The sequence below is a fragment of the Epinephelus fuscoguttatus genome, linkage group LG11, assembly GCF_011397635.1.
Source record: "Epinephelus fuscoguttatus linkage group LG11, E.fuscoguttatus.final_Chr_v1".
NCBI lineage: Eukaryota > Metazoa > Chordata > Actinopteri > Perciformes > Serranidae > Epinephelus > Epinephelus fuscoguttatus.
The window spans coordinates 30155910-30177545 of record NC_064762.1 but is presented as its reverse complement, the minus strand read 5'-3'; the positions used below and the strand labels follow the sequence as shown (position 1 = coordinate 30177545).

Here is a 21636-nt window from a genome sequence, read left to right as displayed (position 1 = left end):
AGATAATTTTAGATGATGCTCCTTCGTTATCCGCCATGACACCAAAAGTACAACCAAGTTCTCATAGATACATCGCTGGTAAAACTGTTAGGTGTTATGTGTTCAGCAATGCCCATTGCGTACTGCTTACTCGAAGAACACTGTAAACACGGCTCCTTCTCCTTCTTGGTTTAATCGCTGCGGGCGAGCAGAATCACTTCTGCCTTGGGTGCCGTATTCTGGTTTGCTGACTTCCGCTGTGTGTCCGGCCCGAGTGAGGCTACGCTAAATAGCCATATAGAGAAAGGCTTTTTTGTTGCTGTTGGGTTCAAATAAATATGCGGATCTTCAAGGGGGGGGTGATACGAACTAGGGGCAGTTTTATTAATGGTAAAAAGTTCCGCACAGCTGCTTTAAAGAGATTTTTTAAAAGCATTTTAAAAAGAGCAAAATTAGCTTAAACCACATCTCTTTAGACGTGTACATGTATTTTCTCAGTATGGAGACAGAGAGAGACTGACAGGAAGACAGAGAGATTCTAGAGAATGTTGCATAAAAATATTGCGTCACTACCTTTAGTTGAAGCATCATTGGTTGCAGAAGCTGTCGCGGTCGCAACTGTTGTTGATGCTGTTGTTGCTGCTGTTGTTGTGTCCTCACCTGAACAGATGAACACAACTCAAACTGTTGTGATGTAATATTCAAACTTCAAATCCATAAAATAAACAAATATTTGAGGTGATTATTCTCATCAGTTTGAAGTGACTTTAAACAGCTCAACATGTTCTCACCTGGTTTCTCACCTGAGGATTGAGATCTGAAGGGAAACACCTGCACTCTGTCACCATCAGTCACTGCACATGTAAATAACTTATATCTTGATGTGTAAATGTAGACAGAAGTCAGAAAGGTCACAGAGGCAGAGCAGAGAGACTGTGATGTCTTTATGTCCTTGTTGTCTTTATCCACATCTTGACCCTGAAACAGCCACTTCACTGTGTGTGGACATCGTTCATATGTCCTCACAGAGCAGGTTAATGTCACCTCATCAGTGTCCTGACGTTCAGTCACTGGTGAAGATGGAGATATTGTGAGAGAAAGACATCAAGAGTAAAATGAACTTCATCACTGTAATCATAATTATTGTAATGTTTCAGTATATTGTTCTAACAAGACAGTTTGAGCTGAAAACATGATGATGGAAATACTCACTTCTAAGAACAGACAGTTCAACCACAGCATCTTGACCTTGTCGTTGTCCTGATCTGAACTGTCTGCAGGCGTAACGTCCAACATCTTCATCTGTGAGCTTCTTTATAACCAGAGAACAGTTCTCTGTAACACTCAGTCTGTCTGATTTAGCATTTTCAACAATCTTCCCAAGATCAACCAGCACTACTGTCCGTGTGCTTCTTGATTCACTGAAGAGCCATACGGTACTGTCACAGTTATTCTGATCATCTATCACATTTTCACAAGACAAAGTGATGTCATCTCCAACTCTAAAAGTGAGGGAGCGGAAAAGCTGTCCTGCTGCTGAGAAGATGAGAGAAAATATGAAGAATACAGAGAATGAAATAATAAATAAATATATGAATATTAATGTCAGTGTGAAGATAATTTTAGATACAACAAAAGTTTGCATATGTGCCTCATCATTTTCCAAGAGTTCACTAAACTCACTATTCACCTCTCTGGAAACCAAACAGACTTCTGAAGGTTATTATGAAGGTTATTTGTGTCCCTACCTGTAAACTGAAGCATCAGTATCAGAAATAAAGACATTTTAATCCATCTGAATTCAGCCATCATGCCTCTCTGTCTCTCTCTGCTTCCTCTACCTGTAAGTCTCTGAACAAGTTGCTTCTTAAAGACAAATGTTGTAATTACTTCCTCTAATTACTAAAGTGGCACTTCCTCATCATAACCATCATCCTTCTTCTCTCTCATTGGTCACTTGTTACCTTCATGTGGGCAGATGACATCAGCTTTTACCTCCCTCACTCTTGGCCGACATGAGCTGGTATGAAGCTCACACTGACCTGATGTATCCTAAATTAACACCAGTGACAGTTTAAAACAGTTTCCTCTCATTCAGCTGTTTAACTCGACTCTCAAAAGTGACTCAGTCAAGATGTTTCTTACTGTTAGTTTGCTTTAATTACTTTCATACCATGAAATGAAAGATAAACTGAACACAGATACAGACACATTAAAGTGCCTGACAGCACATATTAACATGTATTATGAACACTTACATTTCCAGCTGCCATGTCATGTTGGATTATTGTGCTCCTACTGGACAAAACAACTTTTACAGCAATGCACTCTGACAATACTATGAAGTATTTATATATATGTGCATATAAACATATATATCACTTTCACACTGACAAGGGCAAACAATGATCTTTGATTTGTACATTAAATATATATAAAAACTCCTCACAAAACCCAGTTATAGAACAATGTGCACACATCTCCTGACCAAGAGCCAATCATTTGTTTATCCCATATAAATGTCTTTCTTCCATATCAAGCAACCAGTTAATGGAAAATAACTAACGATATGAGCTGTAACTAACTGTGCTCTCTTATTAGTTTGGTTTGTTGATGGTAGCGTAGAGGTTAGTGAGATCAGCAGAGGCTCCAGCAGAAGAAGAAGAAGAAGAAGAAGAAGCTTTCACGGTGCTGTAGGTCACTGCATCATCTTCATCTTTAAACAAAACCTGGAAAACAAAAGACAAACACATTAATAACACAACATGAAATTACAGAATGGTGCAAGTAAATGCAGTATAATGATATCCAGCACCACATAAACACAACACAATGCTCAGCAATGAAACAGCATCAGTATATCACCAGTGTAACCAGTCAGACAGCTCACCTGGGCTTTACTGTTGGTCTTCTTGGTGTAGCTGATGGAGGCGTAGGAAACACCATCTTCAGGATCAGCCTGCACAGAGAAGACAACATAATGGCTGCTCAGTAACATCTAGACTTGAATTCACTCAGACTTTTTTGTCACAGTCAACATTTTAAATTCTATTACTTTAAAGTCATGTTACATATCTTTCAAAATGTCTCAAAATGTTGTCAAACAGTTTTGTGATGGTGGTTTGGCCTCTGGTTTTACATCCCACATGCCACCCATGTTCTCTTCTGCTGTCGTCCAGTTGCATCATTGAACTTCCCTTTTTATCTTTGCTGCACATTCTCACACTCTCGATATAAATATCTCAGAGGACAAACCCATTTCACTGAGTGTAACTTTGTACTGGGTGTGTGATCTCACCGTGTCCTGGCTGGGTTCTGGAGCAGCCTGAGTCACTGCAGGGTTTGAAGTCAGCCCCTGGACAATGAATAATGTCAGTGTGCATGCTGTCAGGTGGTCACAATACAAACAACACATGGGGCATGTATATAATGCATATGTGCAGCTTTCAGCTAATGTGGTGGGAGTGTAAAAATATCTTCAAATCCACTACACCAGACCAGTGGATAAATTCAATTTGTCTTAAGATGCAAATTGCTGTTCCCAGCAGTCACTTAGACACAACAACCTGGGAAAACAGCGTCCTGGTTGGAAAATACTCAAGTTCAGGTTTTAAACTCACAATAGTGTCAGTCATCTGTGTTTTGTTCCCTGAAAAGACAAAATATGAGATTAATAAAAGCTTCAACAGAGAAAATCAAGTTTCATTAAAACTTGTGTCTATCTGTTCTCTCACCTTTAGTTCTCCTCCATACGATGATTGCCACAATGAGTATTAAGAGTGCTGCTAAAGCCACAGCCACAGTGATGTACGCCCACGAGTCTGCAAAGATAATAAAAGGCAGTTTGGCTGCAGCTGTCTGTTCTGTTCAAAACCCGGTGGCTTATTACATGTACACTGCTCAAAAAATGAAGGGAACACTTAATGGTCACAGTGTAACACCAAGTCAGTTAAACTACAGGGATATCAATCTGTGCATTTAGGAAGCACAAGTGATTGTGAATCAGTTTCAGCTGCTTTGGTGCAAATGAAAGTGACAACAGGTGCAATGGAGAGGCAAAAGCAAGACTGCCCCCAAAAAGGGAATGGTTTTACATGTGGTGTCCACAGACAGTTGCTCTCTCCTTATCCTTCCTGACTGATTCTTCTCTAGTTTTGTGTTCTGCTAGTGTCCTTGTCACTACTGGTAGCATGAGGCAGTACCTGCAGCCCAATCAGGGTGCACACGTAGTCCAGCTCCAGGATGGCACATCCATACGTGTGGTCGCAAGAAGGTTTGCAGTGTCTCCCCTGCACAGTCTCAAGCATGGAGGACATACCAGATGACCGGCTGTTACAGGAGGAGAGCTGGACAGGGCCGTAAGGGGGAAAACAGCCCAGCAGCAGGACCAGTATCTGCTCCTTTGTGTGAGGAAGAACAGGAGGAGCACTGCCAGAGGCCTACAAAATGACCTCCAGCAGGCTACTGGTGTGCATGTTTCTGACCACACTGTCAGAAATCAGGTTGCACAGGTCGTCCAGCTCCGGGATGGCACATCCATACGTGCGGTCGCACTACTACTTCATCCACTACTTAGAGGATGTGATAAAATTCACACAAGTTGGATCAGCCTGTGATTTCAATTTTTTACTTGGATTTTTGTAGTGATCTTGAATCCAGCACTCAGTGGGTTGATGATTTTGGTTTCCACTGACTGTTGTTGTGTCATTTTGTTCTCAACAAATTATACAAAACACATCAGTAAAGATTTTCAACTTGAATAATTCATTCATCAAGATCTGATGTGTCATTTAAGTGTTCCCTTAATTCTTTTGAGTAGTGTAGGTGTTTAAACATTCAATTGATAGTTTTTACCAAATCAAACAATAACTTTTGGTACAAAAACTGCATCCAGTATCAACACAGTCCACAACTAATTTGACAAAACAAACAACAGGCCCACTTAGTAGTTCTTCTAGAATTTCCACCCTCATTTTACAGTTGAACACATGAAAATACATAAATAGATGAAGTCACGACCTTGTGGTTTTGATGAAGGATCACTGGCACCTGCTGTTGTGTTGTTTTCAGCTGTTGTTGATGCTGTTATTGCCTCTGTTGTGTCCTCACCTGAACAGGGGCCTGTATCACGAAGCAAGATCAACCTTTCCTGGGTTACCCAGACCTATCCTGGGTTGACTAACCCTAACAGTGGTAATCAGGATAATCGGTATCACGACGCTGGATATCAACTCGGCAACTCAACTCAGGGTTGCTTTATCAAGAGCTGTGAACGCGCACGCAGCGGACCAATCACAATCATGAGTGAAGCGCAGCGTCACTGAGCGTCACTGAGCGTCCTCACAGAGCGCTGTATGTGAGGAAACAAAAGTATTTCTCGTGAGGATCAGAGATTAATTCTACTAAAATATGAGGAGGAGAAAAGCAACATTAGAGAAAAGGCCAACACCGTGGCAGCTGCAGGAGGAAACATGCGTGGCAACACATAACGGGATGAATAATGTTTAGTTTTAGTTTAGATTAGTTTATTTGCACATAATGTTAAAAACAGACAGTATAACATTTACAAGATTAAAAGAAGAAAAGTGCCGGAGAGGTTAGAAGCCACTAAATGCTTATCAAAGAAATTCCCCTGTCAAAACATCAATGAAATCACATAATAGACAACAACAACAACAACAACAAAAAAAACGGATCAGGAAAGAAGAAATAGAGGAGGAGAGAGAGAAAAATCAAGACAAAACAATGCAGCAAATAAAATGATGTGTAGGTTAAATGACTCATCACTGGTTCAAGTAGCTACAGTACCTGTACCTGTACATCTGACACTGATCACACCCTTGAATCCCATGAAATCAATGCTGCGCAGATGAATTGCATGTATTACAATTATTGTCTAACATCATTGCGTCTGATAAATTGGTCTTCTTTGTTATAATGTTATATATGCTACAATAAAGCTTAAAGCTGACGCCACAATTAAATCATATCAAGACCACACTGATAGTCTGAATAAAATCATCCTGATATTGAGCTGTGTTAGAAATTAACAGCTGCGCAAAAATATACCTAGTCTCCCTCTTTAAAAAACAAAAAGGAAAATCCCTCAAACACCATGAAGTGTAGACATGATAGGCTACTTTCCACATTTACAGCAGCAAAGCTGTCAATTAGGCCTATTATCTTTAACAGGGATCATTTCCACCAACAAAAAAATGTTGGCACTAATTAATGGTGCTATTAAGTGTCCGCAAATTATCAGTTTCTTTCTTATGAAGGGGTGGGATGAAAGTTCGACTTCTTTCCACTCCTTTTTGAACAATCTTTTCATTGTCTGTTGCTGTTGCTTTCTTTTCTTTTTTAACGTTCAAAATAAACTTTCAAATCAAAATCAACCAAATTAATTAAACTTCCCGTCATGACTGGGCTGCATTTCTGCCAGCAGAGTCATGACAGCTGATTGGCCAGTGGGTGGTGCTTTTTATAGGATCAGATTCAACCCTGAACTTACCCTGCTCCGGAGCAGGATAGCCGTTCAGAGTAAGTTACCATGGTGATCTACCCCGATAAGAACTGAACCGGCTTCGTGAGACCGAAAACCCAGGGTTAACCCTGAAGTTACCTCGCTAAGACATTAATCCTGCTTCATGATACAGGCCCCAGATGAACACAACTCAAACTGTTGTGATGTAATATTCAAACTTCAAATCCATAAAATAAACAGATATTTGAGGTGATTATTCTCATCAGTTTGAAGTGACTTTAAACAGCTCAACATGTTCTCACCTGGTTTCTCACCTGAGGATTGAGATCTGAAGGGAAACACCTGCACTCTGTCACCATCAGTCACTGCACATGTAAATAACTTATATCTTGATGTGTAAATGTAGAGAGAAGTCAGAAAGGTCACAGAGGCAGAGCAGAGAGACTGTGATGTCTTTATGTCCTTGTTGTCTTTATCCACATCTTGACCCTGATACAGCCACTTCACTGTGTGTGGACATCGTTCATATGTCCTCACAGAGCAGTTTAATGTCACCTCATCAGTGTCCTTCTGTTCAGTCACTGGTGAAGATGCAGATATTGTGAGAGAAAGACAACAAGAGTAAAATGAACTTCATCACTGTAATCATAATTATTGTAATGTTTCAGTATATTGTTCTAACAAGACAGTTTGAGCTGAAAACATTATGATGGAAATACTCACTGTCAACAACAGACAGATGAACCTGAGAGTCTTGACCCTGTTGTTGTCCTGATTCATTAAACTGTCTGCAGGTGTAATGACCAGCATCTTCATCTGTGACCTTCTTTATAACCAGAGAACATTTCTCTGTAACACTCAGTCTGTCTGATTTAGCTTTGGCTTCTTTGTGAATCTTCCCATGTGTAACCAGCTCTACTGCTGCTGTGCGTTTTGGATCAGTGAAGAGTCATGTAACACTGTTACAGTTACCCTGGTCTTCTATCATATCACACGGCAAAGTGACTTCCTCTCCAACTCTGACAGTGACAGAAAGGGGATGATTTTCAGCTGCTGCTTTAAGACAATGGGAGAAAAATAAAAGTTCATGGTCATGGTGGTGATTATCTCTTTATCTTTATTATGTTCACTAAACTCACAGACTTAAGAACAAACAGATCTTAGTTAAATAAATGTAGCTAATAAAGTACATCCAGTAATACTGATAAAGTTATTTGTTGCAATGTGTCTGACACTGAATGTGATACACAGAATATATTCTTACCTGTAAACTGAAGCAGCGTCACAAGAAATAAAGACATTTGAATCCGTCTGAACTCAGCCATCATGATTCTCTGTCTCTCTGCTTCTTCTTTCTCTTGTTCTGATGCTCAAACTGTTTCTAACTTAGTGCTTTAGTAGAGAGACGCTGCAGCTACTTCCTGTGATGAGTATGATGTCACTTCCTCAAAGTGACCTTTAGACTGTTTTAGATTTTTATCTCTGAATTTGTTACAGACGTCCAAACAGCCAAAAACTTACAATTTTACATTTCACTGAAACCGTCTCATAGGACAGTTAAATGTTTGTGCAGTCAGTGATCCAGTTTAATGCTGCAACAGTCAAAGTGTATTAATGCTCATGTTGAATCTCAAATTCACACTGTGTCCAGTCCCACAGTGCATTTGTGAGAACACAGATAAGGTGGTGTTTTACTGGTCTGAGAGCTGTTGGTTCCTCATTGTGTCTTTGAAATTGTTTTTCTGAGAACTGAAGGAGAAGTGATTTGGTGAGAATGTGGTTAACATCAGCAGCAGAGGTCTGGAGGTTTTAGCCTCAGCGTCTCTTTCTGTATTTAGACACATTTGAGTGTTCAGTGAGAACAGAGCTGTTCAACCCAACAGAGGGAAGGCCGGACATTCACTTACTATTATGACACTGTTAGTACATGAAAGAGTCAAAAGTCAGTGTATATGGTGACTACTGCCCTGGCTGGAAGACAATTTAAGGAAGTGAACAAGAGTTAAACGCTCTTTGCTGTTAAATGATGTTAAAATCCAGCTGCTGCGTTCTGACCTGACTGCAGACAAGAAAAGTTTTTACAGCTGATGGAGGAAAAGACATCAGACTAAAATAACATAATAAGTCTCTCTTTTTTGTTGTTGTTGTTATTTACAGTCTTTAACTGGTCATGTAAAACGTGATGAGTTGATCAGTGGAGTCTGATGGAGGCAGAAGTGTTGGTCAAACTCCATCAGAAGGTCTGATGTTTTCATAGTTCACTGTACCATCAGCTTCATCATAACGCACCTGTGACAAACAACACAACACAATCAAAGCCACACTTTCCAATCCCAGTCCCACCTCTGTGATCTGTAGGCGCCCACTGTCCCACATTTAACAGAAGGAAATAAGAAATATCTTGACACCTCAATAAAGGCAGGTGCAGTCTGAGAAGGAGGGGTTTCACAGTTGAGTCAGCAGACCCTGAACGCACCATTAGTCACTGTCTGATCTGATCTTTATCTGACTGGCTGCTGGACTGTTTGCACTGGAGCTAGATTTGATCCTGTACATTATCCAGAGTAACATGGACGTTGTTTCTTGTAATAAAACAAAACTATCTGCATTATTTTAAAGACACTGGAGGTGAAGTGAGAACATACTGTATGATGTGATGTCATTTAGGTGAAGCCGCCCTTTAATCTGGACCTCATCATGTTCAGTTTTTATTGACACTGTGTCAAAGAGGTGTTGATTCAGATCTGTGGTCTCTTTGGAGGCTGTAGTTTGTGTCGCTGTTGTAATGAACTGCATTATATTGTCATGTTTCACTTGTATTTGAATCCACTTCACTTGTCCTATTTATTGTTGTCTTCTGTCTTCTTCTATCTACACTTTATAATGAAGAGTGTGTAAAGTAGCAACTGTAAAAACATGACATTATTTAGTTGTAAAAACTCACAGTGATTTCATCCATCTGTGTTTTCTTCTCTGAAAAGACAAGAGAAAGAGTGGACTTTAGTTTCCACAGTGAAAATCCATGGAAACATTTTATCTGTGAATGTTCTCACCTTTAGTTCTTGTCCACATGTTGACTGCCACAACACTTATTATGAGCACTGATAAACCCACAGACACAATGATGACCCACCACAGAGAGACTGGAAAGAGAATTAAAAAGGTTTTGTGATGATGAGCTGTGTGGTCATGTCTCATTACACTGAACATTTGATCTTAGACATGTGTTTAAACACACTGAATGAGACTAAGTGGCAGGAAGGCAGAAAAATATGAAATGTGAAGTCACCTTGTTTTGTTGGTGGGTCGTTGGTTGCAGTTGCTGATGTGTTTGTCCTGGCTTTTGTGCTTGTTGCCTTTGTTGTTGTTGTTGTTGTTGTTTTTGATGTGCTTGTTCTTTTGGATGCTGATTGAATTGTTGTTGTTGTCGTTGGTTTAATTGTGCCTGGTTTTGTGTCCTTACCTGGACAAATGAAAAAAAAAAGTAATTACCATCTTCCATCTTACCATATTCAGTGAAAGAATGATGTCATCTGAACACTTAATTTAAAAATGTGAGAACAAAAGGTTGAAGATAAACTGCTGCACTTTCTACAGTAAATATCCACTTCAATTTCTCATCACACACAGTCATAAAGGTCAGGTGTTTTTATATATTAACATTACTCTCATGCAGCCTCAGTGTGTTTTAACACCATCCATAGAGGTCAAACAGGATTACAGCTCATTACATCATTACAAATTAACTTCATCACTGTAATCATAATTATTGTAATGTTTCAGTATATTGTTCTAACAAGACATTATGATGTAAATACTCACTGTCAACAACAGACAGATCATACACAGTGTCTTCACCGTGTTGTTGTCCTGATCTGAACTGTCTGCAGGTATAAAGACCAGCATCCTCGAGGCTGACTGTCTTTATATTCAGAGAACAGTCAGATGCAACATACAGCTGGTCTGAATTAGCTCTAATCTTCCCGTCTTCAAACAGTGTTGTTGTGTTGTCTGAGTGACTCAAGAGCCAGGTCACATTTTTACATTGATCATCTGTCAGACTTTTACAAGGCAGCTGGACGCTAACTCCGACTGTGACATTGAAGGATTTTAGAGTCTGGACAGTCACTGGTGACACAATGAGAAAGAAACATAAAAATCAACTTAAATTTGTGTTCGATTTATATGTTAATGGTTAACGTGTCTGTAAATGACCCTTTTCTTTGCTTCAAGACTCTGAACTAAACTCAGCATTCACTCCACCTGTCTGTCTGAGTTAATGATGGTTATTTTCTAAAATATTAGTAGTAATATTAATGAAGTTAAACAGTGTAATTTTTATTCTCACCTGTAAACTGAAGCACCACTATCAGAAATAAAAACGTGTTAATCCATCTGAATACAGCCATCGTTCTAACTCTGGTTTTCACACTCTGAACTGTCAGAGTCTCTGAGCCTGAGTTTCGCATTGCTTATGTGTATATACAGTACTTCCTGTAATCAGTTAAGTGTGACATCCTCATAGCAACTCTGTATATTTTTTGTCTCGTCTGTCCCTTGTTATATTAACACCTTAACGAAAATATAAATGCAACACTTTTGTTTTTGCCTCCATTTTTCACGAGTTGAATTAACAGATCTAAGAGTTTTTCTATGCACACAAAAGGATTACTTCTTTCAAATTCTGCTCACAAATTTTTACTTGTTTTGTAATTTTTGAACTGTTTCTCTCATAGGACAGTTTTTGCAGTCAGTGATCCAGTTTAATGTTGCACAGTCAAAGTGTATTAATGCTCATGCTGAGTCTCAAGTTCACACTGTGTCAAGTCCCACAGTGCATTTGTGACACTGACGTGTTTCACCTCCTGAAATGAAGAAGACGACTGAGGAAGCTGAAGGTGTGAAGATTGTTGGTTAAAATAAATGTTTGTAATGATGCGACTTGTTTTCTTTCGATGATGTTGTTAGAAAACAGACAGGATTCATGGTGATGTTTGACAGCACACATGAACAGACAGGTGAAGAGTCAAACTCCTCGCCCAGCAGAATTTCACTCTTGATGTCTGTGGTGCAATATGGTGACACTGTAGCAGCTGGGAGGGAACACAGATAAAATGATGTTTCACTGGTCTGAGACCTGTTGGTTCCTCATTGTGTCTTTGAAGTTGTTTTTCTGAGAACTGAAGGAGAAGTGATTTGGTGAGAATGTGGTTAACAACAGCAGCAGAGGTCTGGAGGTTTTAGCCTCAGCATCTCTTTCTGTATTTCGACAGATTTGAGTGTTCAGTGAGAACAGAGTTGTTCAACCCAACAGAGGGAAGGTTGGACTACTAGAAGAAGCCGGACATTCACTTACTATTATGACACTGTTCGCACATGAAAGAGTCACAAGACAAAGTGAAGAATGAAGTGATAAACATTTCTTTCTTTTATATTGTTATCAGATATAATAAAAGAAGACTAATACTGATTTCATTAATCAAATCAAATCAAATCAAATCAAATCAGGTCATTAATATAGCACAAATATATAGCACTATTAAATGTATACAAATATAGAACAGAATAACACCAGTAAGAACAATTACATACGTTAAAAAAAAATATGAAACACTAAAACCACAACAAACAACCAAAGGCCATTGAAAACGTGTAAGTTTTAAGATTTGTCTTAAAAGATTTGAGAGCATACCGTGTGTGTATATTTATGACTGTGTGCTGAAGGATCTCTTGTGGTTGCGGTGATTCAAAATAGCTGAAAAACCTGTTACATTGTTTTTTTACTATCACTGACTACTGAATCCTCACCCCTTGTAGGGTGCTTTCACACCTGCCCTGTTTGGTTCAGTTCAATCGAACTCAAGTTTGTGTTTGTGCGGTTCGTTTGGGCAGGTGGGAACACAACAATCGCACTCGGATGCTCACCAAAAAAAACACACCGAGACCTTCTTGAAGAGGTGGTCTCAGTCCAGTTACCTACAAACTCTTGTGTGGTTCCTTTGTGGTGAGAACATGTTCTGAACTCGATCTGAACCAACTGCAGTCACATGACACATTGTTTGGGTTAAACATGAGCATGTTACAGTCCTGGAGGATTATTAATGTGCACCTCCTCCTGTGCTGCCTTAATATGCACATTCAGCACATCCAGTGCATCAAAACATTGTTTTCTAGTTGGAGCCGCGCCTCGTTTTCAGACTGTATGGTTTGACTAAAGTGAACAATGACAGCAATACAGTCCACGATGAACAGCGCTAAAATCAACCTGTGTAGTTGTCCCTCCATTGTGACATTAGAAAGTGTCACATTTATCTTGCAAGTGTACTCTTCTTCAACGTTTTGTTTACTTCCTGGATTTTTCCTGCATGGAAATTCTGACCAATCAAGAGCAGCTTTCTTGCGCAGGCATTTTATCTGATCTGCTCGTAAATGCTGTTGTGAGAACACGAACCATCTCTAGGCAATTATACAACTTTGTAATAAAATGAGTGCCTGATTCAGACCAAAACAAGGGAACTCTAGGTCTGACAGTGCCTTAATTGGCCGCACGTTTTCCACAAATAGGCTTGTTATGTGTTTCAGTTGTCTTTATTGTTGTTATTTCCTACTTTGTTGTACTATAGCTGACCGACAAAGTTCATGCTGTTTAAAGTCCAGTTGTGAACAACATGGATCAAAGATTTGTGGCTGTGTTTTAGTCATTAACTACAATTACTGCCCCGTGGTCGTATGCCTCCGCTCACTGGTAAAGCTTCCTTTACAGTTTACATCCATGTCTGTGAAAACATGTATGCTTTGCACACATCTTCCCCCCAGCAGCACAGAACATCTATACAGTTAGTACAGTTAAGGCTGGACGCCAAAGATTAATGTCATCAGTTCAGTATCTGACCAAATGTCTCCTCTTCTGTTTCTGAGATATGACGTTAAGTCATAGCCGGAAAAGTGTTTTATGTTAAATATTATAATGTCACAATGAAATTGACCTTTGACCTTTGACCCTTTGGATATAAAATGTCATCACTTCTCCGTTTTCACTTGTAAGACATTCGTGTGAAGTTTTATTTTAATTTATAATAAGATTTATAATAAGATGTGAGGTCAGACTGATCTTGACCTTTGACCTTTCACCACCAAATTCTTCTCAGTGCATTTTTTAGTCTAAGTGGAAATTTGTGTCAAATTTGAAGAAATTCCCTCAAGGTGTTGTTGAGATATTGCATTCATGAGAGTAAGATGGAGACAAGGTCAAATTGACCTTGACCTTTGACCACCAAAATCTGATCAGTTCACCCTTGAGTCCAGGTGGACATTTCTGCATAATATGAAGAAATCCCCTCAAGGTGTCAGTGAGATAGCAGGGTCATGAGAATAAGATGGATGAAGGTCACATTGATCTTGACCTTCGACCTATGGCCACCAAAATTACAAGAATGGGACGGACAGACGGACAACCTGATGTTAACAGGAAAACTTAATCTGCTCTCTGTCTCTGTCTGTATAGACGAGACGCATATTTCTGGGATGCACTGCATCTGCTGCAATGTGTTTTCCACATGGTGCTACCTGTTGACCTACTGCACCCCCTTCTGGACAAAAAGCTCTTCTACATTTAAGAGAATCAGTTATCGATATAAAACAACAATAATAATATGAGCTGTAACTAAACTGAGGCCACTCATATGTTTGGTTTGATGACGGTGGCGTATAGGCTGCTGAGATCAGCAGAGGCTCCAGAAGAAGAAGAAGAAGAAGAAGAAGAAGAAGAAGAAGCTTTCACGGTGCTGTAGGTCACTGCAACATCTTCATCATCATCATCATCATCATCATCATCATCTTTACTCAGAAACTAGAAAACATTCTAACAACACGACACATACACAACAAGAAAATATAGAAACATGCAAGTAAATGCAACATTATGATATCCACCACCACATAAACACAACACAATGCTCAGCAATGACACAATATCACCAGTGTAGCTGATGGAGGCACAGGAAACACCATCTTCAGGATCAGCCTGCAGAGAAGACAACATAATGGCTGCTTACATGAATTCAAACTCTTTCATCTCTTTTTTTCAGTTCAGTCCTAGCTGCATTATAATTCCAAGAGTCCCTGTGAGTCTTATACAGACACATTTTAAAGAACAAACACACATAACAGTGAGTGATCTCACCATGTCCTGGCTGGTTTCTAGAGCAATATGAGTCACTGCAGGGTTTTAGGTGGGCAGGTTTTACATGTACAATAACTGAGACATGGAACAGATTATAAAAACGGATTGTTAAAATCAATCAAACTAACTGAATGTTAGTTGTGATATCATTTCTTCATACAAACATCTAATTCCTTTTCACAGTTCAGTATCATACCAGCTCTGTCTGATATCGAGCAAACTCCATGTGACAGGAAAATGTTAGCCTAACAAACTAGTGAGCTAACAGACAAAATGGAAACATGTAATGTCAAATTCAACCTCTGTGGTGGCCTAACTATGGAGGAGTAGACTGAGTATTGCATATCTCCTAAGGAAAACTTACTTGACTGAATTCAACAAGCTACAGCTGTTCACTGAAGGTACATATAAGGACCTGTTGTCTGCTCACCACCTGGTAAAGTGGTCTACTAGCCATAGTGATTAGGCGGAGGGAAAATCCGCTTTCATACAGACAGCAGCCATCTATTGTGAACCAACTCAACTGATGAAGCTCAAGTTGTGACCTTTAACCTCTGTTAGTACTACCATGACTGCTACAAGGCGCTTTATCAACCAAACCACAATCACGTTCAGTCCCATGGTTAAAAGACGATGATGATGAGGAAGTTGTGCAACAGCTGTTTGTCAAGATGAATGTCTGTAAGAATGCAATTTGCTTTCTTAAGATGGTGTTCATATGAAAACAGACAGGATTCATGGTGATGTTTAACAGCACACATGAACAGACAGGTGACAGACACGGTGCAGTATGATGATACTGTAGCAGCTATTAAAGAGCACAGATAAGATGATGATACACTGATGCTTCCTCGTTATATCTTTGATCTCTGATGACAAGATAAAAGTCAGAAACACATGAGACTCTCTGGAGCAGACAGTTAACACATTACAAGTTTATTTATTTATTTTTTATTTATATCAAGGGTTAAGGATTAGGAAACACCTCAATACTGACTACGACTACGACTACTACGACTTAGACTGAACTCCTAAAAATGATAGTTACAAAAATGTCATGTATTTACAGTAAGTCACAAGTACTTGCATAGGTAGTTATATACACATAAATCAATCCCACAAAATACATCATACCCAGAGGGTTTATCGTACACAGGCATTAGGGAGGACCCAAAGAATGGCACAACATAGAGCAGGTACTCCTAAATTGTTGGACACATAAACAGATAAACAGGCTAAAAGAGGACATATTATGCTCATTTCTAGGTTGTGTATTTTGTTGCTTGTGTAGGCAAGCCTTGAAAAAAAAAACAACATAAATGAGAATTAACGTCACAAAAAAGGTCTGACATCAGGAAAAGGAAACTTAACACCACGTTACTCTGCAAAGACTCACGTGACAACTGCATGATAAACCATGCAATTGTTATCAAAACAACATGTTGCGATAAATAAATAACATATTATCTCTTTGGTTTGATGACAGTAGCGTAGAGGTCACTGGGATCAGCAGAGGCTCCAGCAGAAGACGAAGAAGCTTTCACAGTGCTGTAGGTCACGGCATCATCTTCATCATCATCATCTTTATCCTGGACCTGGAAACAGTATATACATTACATACACATTACCTCAATCTGGCCTGTAGTGAGTCAAAGTTATTTACAGATAAACTGACATAAGAAGAATTGATCACAAAATGACATAGATTTTAGTGATAAATACTGGTTCCCACTCCCAGCTTGTGAAATACTGACACTTGGTCAGTCACTCTCACTGTCTGATATAGCAACGCACTGTGGCACCCTTTAAACCTGGCACCTTGATTGGCTTTTAACTACACATGTGCATGATGGCTGCCTCGTGTATCCTGCATCTGTTTGGAAAGTTGGTTTTGTATGTTCTCGGAGATTAACACTACATATCCGCAAGAAGCAATATGCAACATGACAGGCTCTTCTTGTGCACCGTTCCTACTAAAAGTAATGCATCACAATTCACATATGACCCACATAATCATGACCCAGTAATGTGTGTATAACCCACATAATTTGGAAGACTGTGATCACATGGAGTTGGTGGATGGGTCAAACAAACACAGGACTTTCCCCCAGTGTTCAGGACCATGTGAAACCAAGTGAACTTGTGTTGTCACCATGTTTCTTTTCCTAACCTTAACCTATGTAACCTTACTTGCCTAAACCTAACCTACACAACATATGTAAGTATGTGAACAATTCATTTAAACTGCAGCCATTTCTCTATGTGAATGCGTGGTTAAAATCAAGTATATCTACGAGAGTAACTGACATAATATAAAGAGCAAGAAAGTCTGTGTCAAGAGTTGGTCTGGGTGGACAGATGGGTCAAATTAACCCAGGACTTTCAAGCAGGAGACAGATGTCCCATGTGAAATCAAAAGTTAACGTTGAGTTATTTTGTGCAACTTGGTATGCCACGTGACATACGTCACATTAAGTTACATTGGTAACAAGCATGTTTACTGTATTTCAAACCAAACCATGATATTTTTTCTAGAACCCTTTTTACACAGACATCACGTTGCAGGGCCATGACAAAGTCTTTTTTGCCTTTGCATTTTTACACAGAACCAAATGACTGCAGCATGATGCCGTTCCCACGTGTTATTTTAGACAGCATCCTGGCATCGCGGAATCAAAAGGGGTGTGATGGACGTAACATTTAACACAACAGTGTCGGTCTCTAGTGAGACTTATAACATATGCATCGGCAGCGCTTTATGAACATCAACAATGGCATACCAAGGCAATAACAATCATTTACTGTCCCTGTTATATGGCCGCTGATCTCCTCCTCAGCTTAGAGGGTAAGGAGCTCCAAGACCTCATTGTTTTCCCAGCATGCGGACATTTCGGCCACTCTTCTTCTTTGAGTTCAGTGGTGGGTTGCACACGTAACACGTTGTCAAAACGTCACACCCTTGACCCTATTATCCCATCCTGCTGGCTTTGCCATTTATACAGACACCGTTTCAGCACTGTTGCTACCGCTGTACCTGGCTCAGGCAAGATAATTCTGTCTCCCAATTCCACGACTGTACCATTTATACAGAACGGCGATGCGGCATTACGGTGTGAAATCTCTCTTTGAAGAGGCAGTTTAAAAGCGGCTTAAATCTAATCAAGTAGCCTAGTTTTGATGTGCTGACCTTAAAAAGAGACGCGAGCATAGTAACAACTGGAAACTGCAGAAACTGACACACCATCTGTTACACATCCAAAACTGATGCTGGACGGGTACCTAGAGCGTCATAGGGCCACTGACCAAGCGCCAGTATAAGGTAAGTGGGGAGATGTGTTGTAAGTCAGTACAATCCTCAGTGCAACCAATTAGAGAGCTTACCTGGACATTACTGTTGGTCGTCTTGGAGTAGCTGATGGAGGCGTAGCAGACACCATCTGCAGGATCAGCCTGCACAGAGAAGACAACATAAGGGCTGCTCAGTAACTGGGATTTATACTGTTTGATGTCGTTTGTTTAGTTCAGTTAGCTTAACTAGCTAGTTAGCTATCACACTGCTACAGAATGGATGCATTTAGGGTCAACTTCAACCTCCATGGTGGTCCAACTATGGAGGAGTGGATTGAGCAGAGCATACCTACAGGGGAACCAACAAGTGAAGGTGCGTCTACGGAACTGTCATCTGGTATCTTTTAAAGAAGTCTACTAGCGTGCAGGTTTGAGGCGAAAAGATGACGAGGCACTATGTGCAGGCAGCCAAAAGGCCTATTTCTTTTCAAGAACAATGTTATAAATGCTTTATGAACATGTTGATAAAATCTAATTAAACTGGAATGTGTCTATAACTTTCATATTGCCGTTGGTGACTGTTTAATAAAAGCAAGAGCTCAACAATAGCCTAAATATACCATGGTCATGGAAAATACTTTGCTCTGCCTGGCTGGCAGCAGGTGTAGGTCAAAATCATATGGCAGGACCCTGATAACACAGATCTGATCAACAGTTTAACCACCTTCCTTAGTCAGTGGTTTTTCGTATGAGTTCAAAGTTTAAGGTGATTTTCAGACAGGAGCCACTGTTGCTGCCACAGCTCACTGTGTGGCCACACCCAAGGGATGATTTTACAGGTATGAGTTCCCGAACCTGTATTCACATTACAGCAGAAAAACAAGGGTCTTGTACTGTGTGTATGCGTCAGCACCATGATTGACCAGTAACCTGTCTATGGTGTACCCTGCCTCTCTCTCAGTGTCAGCTGGGATTGGCTCTAGTCTCCCCCTCCCCCCATGACCCTCTAAATGCATAAGCATGCACCAATGACGGATAGGCATCATCATGAGGCTTTAGTCTGTGGTGTTGTTTTGTTTTGTTCACATTGCTATTTTCTTCATTAACACTGTATTTCTTTTCCCCCCACGAGGAACCACGTAGTTTCAATACAATGCACTCTGCACTGTTTCTATATTGTTTACTGTAAACTCACCATGTTTTCATCCATTGGCGTTCTCTTACCTGAAAAGACAAAGAAACTCAACTTAGGCTTACACAGCAAAAATACTGTTCAATCAAACTTCCTTTTTCTCTAAAAGTTTAATGACACCTTTAGCTCTCTTCCATCTGATGAGCACCGCAGCAGTTATTATGAGCACTGCTGAACCCACAGACGCAATGATGACCCACCACCACCATCTCCAAACTGAAAGAGAATTAAGGTTTGGCGATGATGAGCTTCAGTATACTGTTATGTGTTCTTATACTGCATATTTGATCTCAGACATGTGTGTAAACACTCCAAATGAGTCTAAGACGCAGACAGACAGAAAAATATGAAATGTGAAGTCACCTTGTTTTGTTGGTGGGTCGTTGGTTGCAGTTGCTGATGTGTTTGTCCTGGCTTTTGTGCTTGTTGCCTTTGTTGTTGTTGTTGTTGTTTTTGATGTGCTTGTTCTTTTGGATGTTGATTTAATTGTCGTTGTTGTCGTTGGTTTAATTGTGCCTGGTTTTGTGTCCTTACCTGGACAAATGAAAAAAAGTAATTACCATCTTCCATCTTACCATATTCAGTGAAAGAATGATGTCATCTGAACACTTAATTTAAAAATGTGAGAACAAAAGGCTGAAGATAAACTGCTGCACTTTCTACAGTAAATATCCTCTTCAATTTCTCATCACACACAGTCATAAAGGTCACAGTGACAGAGTGTTTTTATATATTAACATTACTCTCATGCAGCCTCAGTGTGTTTTAACACCATCCATAGAGGTCAAACAGGATTACAGCACATAGCATCATTACAAATGAACTTCATCACTGTAATCATAATTATTGTAATGTTTCAGTATATTGTTCTAACAAGACATTATGATGTAAATACTCACTGTCAACAACAGACAGATCATACACAGTGTCTTCACCGTGTTGTTGTCCTGATCTGAACTGTCTGCAGGTATAAAGACCAGCATCCTCGAGGCTGACTGTCTTTATATTCAGAGAACAGTCAGATGCAACATACAGCTGGTCTGAATTAGCTCTAATCTTCCCGTCTTCAAACAGTGTTGTTGTGTTGTCTGAGTGACTCAGGAGCCAGGTCACACTTTTACATTGATCATCTGTCAGACTTTTACAAGGCAGCTGGACGCTAACTCCGACTGTGACATTGAAGGATTTCAGAGTCTGGACAGTCACTGGTGACACAATGAGAAAGAAACATAAAAAAAATCAACTTAAATTTGAGTTCGATTTATATGTTAATGGTTAACATGTCTGTAAATGACCCTTTTCTTTGCTTCAAGACTCTGAACTAAACTCAGCATTCACTCCACTTATCTGCCTGAGTTAATGAAGCTTATTTCATAAAATATTATTAGCAATATTGATGAAGGTAAAATCTGTAATTTGTATTCTTACCTGTAAACTGAAGCACCAGTACCAGAAAAAAAAAAGTGTAAATCCATGTGAATGCAACCATTGTTCTCTCTCTCTGGTTTTCACACTCTAAACTGTCAGAGTCTCTGAGCCTGAGTTTTGCACTGGTTATACAGTGCTTCCTGTGATGCGTAAAGTGTGACTTCCTCATAGCAGCTTCTTCAGTTTTGTGTCTCCTCTCTCAGTTGTCAGTTTTTTGATTTATATAGTTGGAGCCTAGAAGCATTTTATTGAATATATAGACCTCAGTGGAAATGTTTCTGTGGCAAAGATGGACAACGTAAGCCAGGACACTGCTGAAACACACAGAATATGCAGTTTACAATGTCATTTTTTAAATTTGTTTTATTTTACATTGTCATCATTTCATTGTATCGCTCCTCCACAGTGACTCACATTGAGCACATAATACCCAGACAATAATCCACAGTTTATATCAACAATATATGAACATAAGAGGTCAGAGGTCACAGCAGCCTGACAAACGTGCTGTCAAACTGCAATGAGCGTGTGGGATGCAGAAATGCAGAGGGGAGATTGTTTTAAAAATACAGAAGAGGAAACTGTGGTTCAGTGTGGTGATAAAGGACTGAAGCTTTTTCACTCTAGCTGTTGGCCTCAGTGTGAAAATCAGACGGAGTTACAACAGTAGCCATCTACAGTGACAACACATTCTCACTCCCACCTTGTCACATATCGTCGCTTGGTCATGGACTTTCCAAGTTGACGTATGACATGCATGGTAGCCTGGGTGTGTCTGTTGTTGATGTTCTGGGATATTACGCCAACATCAGCCTGTTACATGCATTGCCTGTTCTCAAAATGCACTTCCATTTTCACAGGAAATGTACAGTTTGCATACAGTCTCTTTCAGAATAAACCTACTACGTCGGTACATTTTTTTTTCCTTCAACAACAAATACACTTGGGTACATTTAGCCAACACACACACGTGGTTAGGTTTAGGCAACAAAAGCACAAGGTTAGGTTTAGAGAAAAATAACAGGGTTTGGCTTTACATTTATACTGGAAGTGAACCGGCCTCCTGCGTGAAAGTCCATTATT

General features: G+C 39.8%; 2 protein-coding genes across 3 annotated transcripts in view; both read right to left on the bottom strand.

Moving 5' to 3' along the window:
- The window catches only part of LOC125896883 (uncharacterized), a 32911-nt gene extending 31108 nt beyond the window's left edge, over positions 1-1803 (bottom strand). For both annotated transcript variants that reach the window (XR_007450355.1, XM_049589836.1), the window contains exons 1-4: positions 1728-1803; positions 1192-1515; positions 783-1049; positions 553-639 (exon numbers count right to left, since the gene is read on the bottom strand). Coding sequence is in view for 1 of the 2 variants with exons in the window: in XM_049589836.1 (XP_049445793.1) it covers positions 553-639; positions 783-1049; positions 1192-1515; positions 1728-1791 (742 nt within the window). In the remaining variant the exon portion in view is untranslated. The remainder of the gene's footprint in view (positions 1-552; positions 640-782; positions 1050-1191; positions 1516-1727) is intronic.
- A 13763-nt stretch (positions 1804-15566) lies between these two features.
- Positions 15567-20652, bottom strand: LOC125896887 (uncharacterized). Its single transcript, XM_049589844.1, has 7 exons — positions 20554-20652; positions 20025-20330; positions 19489-19659; positions 19246-19341; positions 19129-19157; positions 18027-18095; positions 15567-16240 (listed from the first exon to the last, which is right to left on the bottom strand). Exons 1-7 carry the CDS (start codon positions 20612-20614, stop codon positions 16109-16111), a joined length of 864 nt encoding a protein of 287 aa, XP_049445801.1. The 5' UTR covers positions 20615-20652; the 3' UTR covers positions 15567-16108.
- Positions 20653-21636: the final 984 nt, after the last annotated feature.

Excerpts from the sequence above, each read along its gene's own strand:
- LOC125896887 (XM_049589844.1), bottom strand. The coding sequence starts at position 20,614 with ATGGTTGCATTCACATGGATTTACACTTTTTTTTTTCTGGTACTGGTG. Across the intron at positions 20,331-20,553 it reads ACTGGTGCTTCAGTTTACAG|TGACTGTCCAGACTCTGAAA; the intron begins GTAAGAATACAA and ends TTGTGTCACCAG. Across the intron at positions 19,660-20,024 it reads TGATCTGTCTGTTGTTGACA|GTAAGGACACAAAACCAGGC; the intron begins GTGAGTATTTAC and ends TCATTTGTCCAG.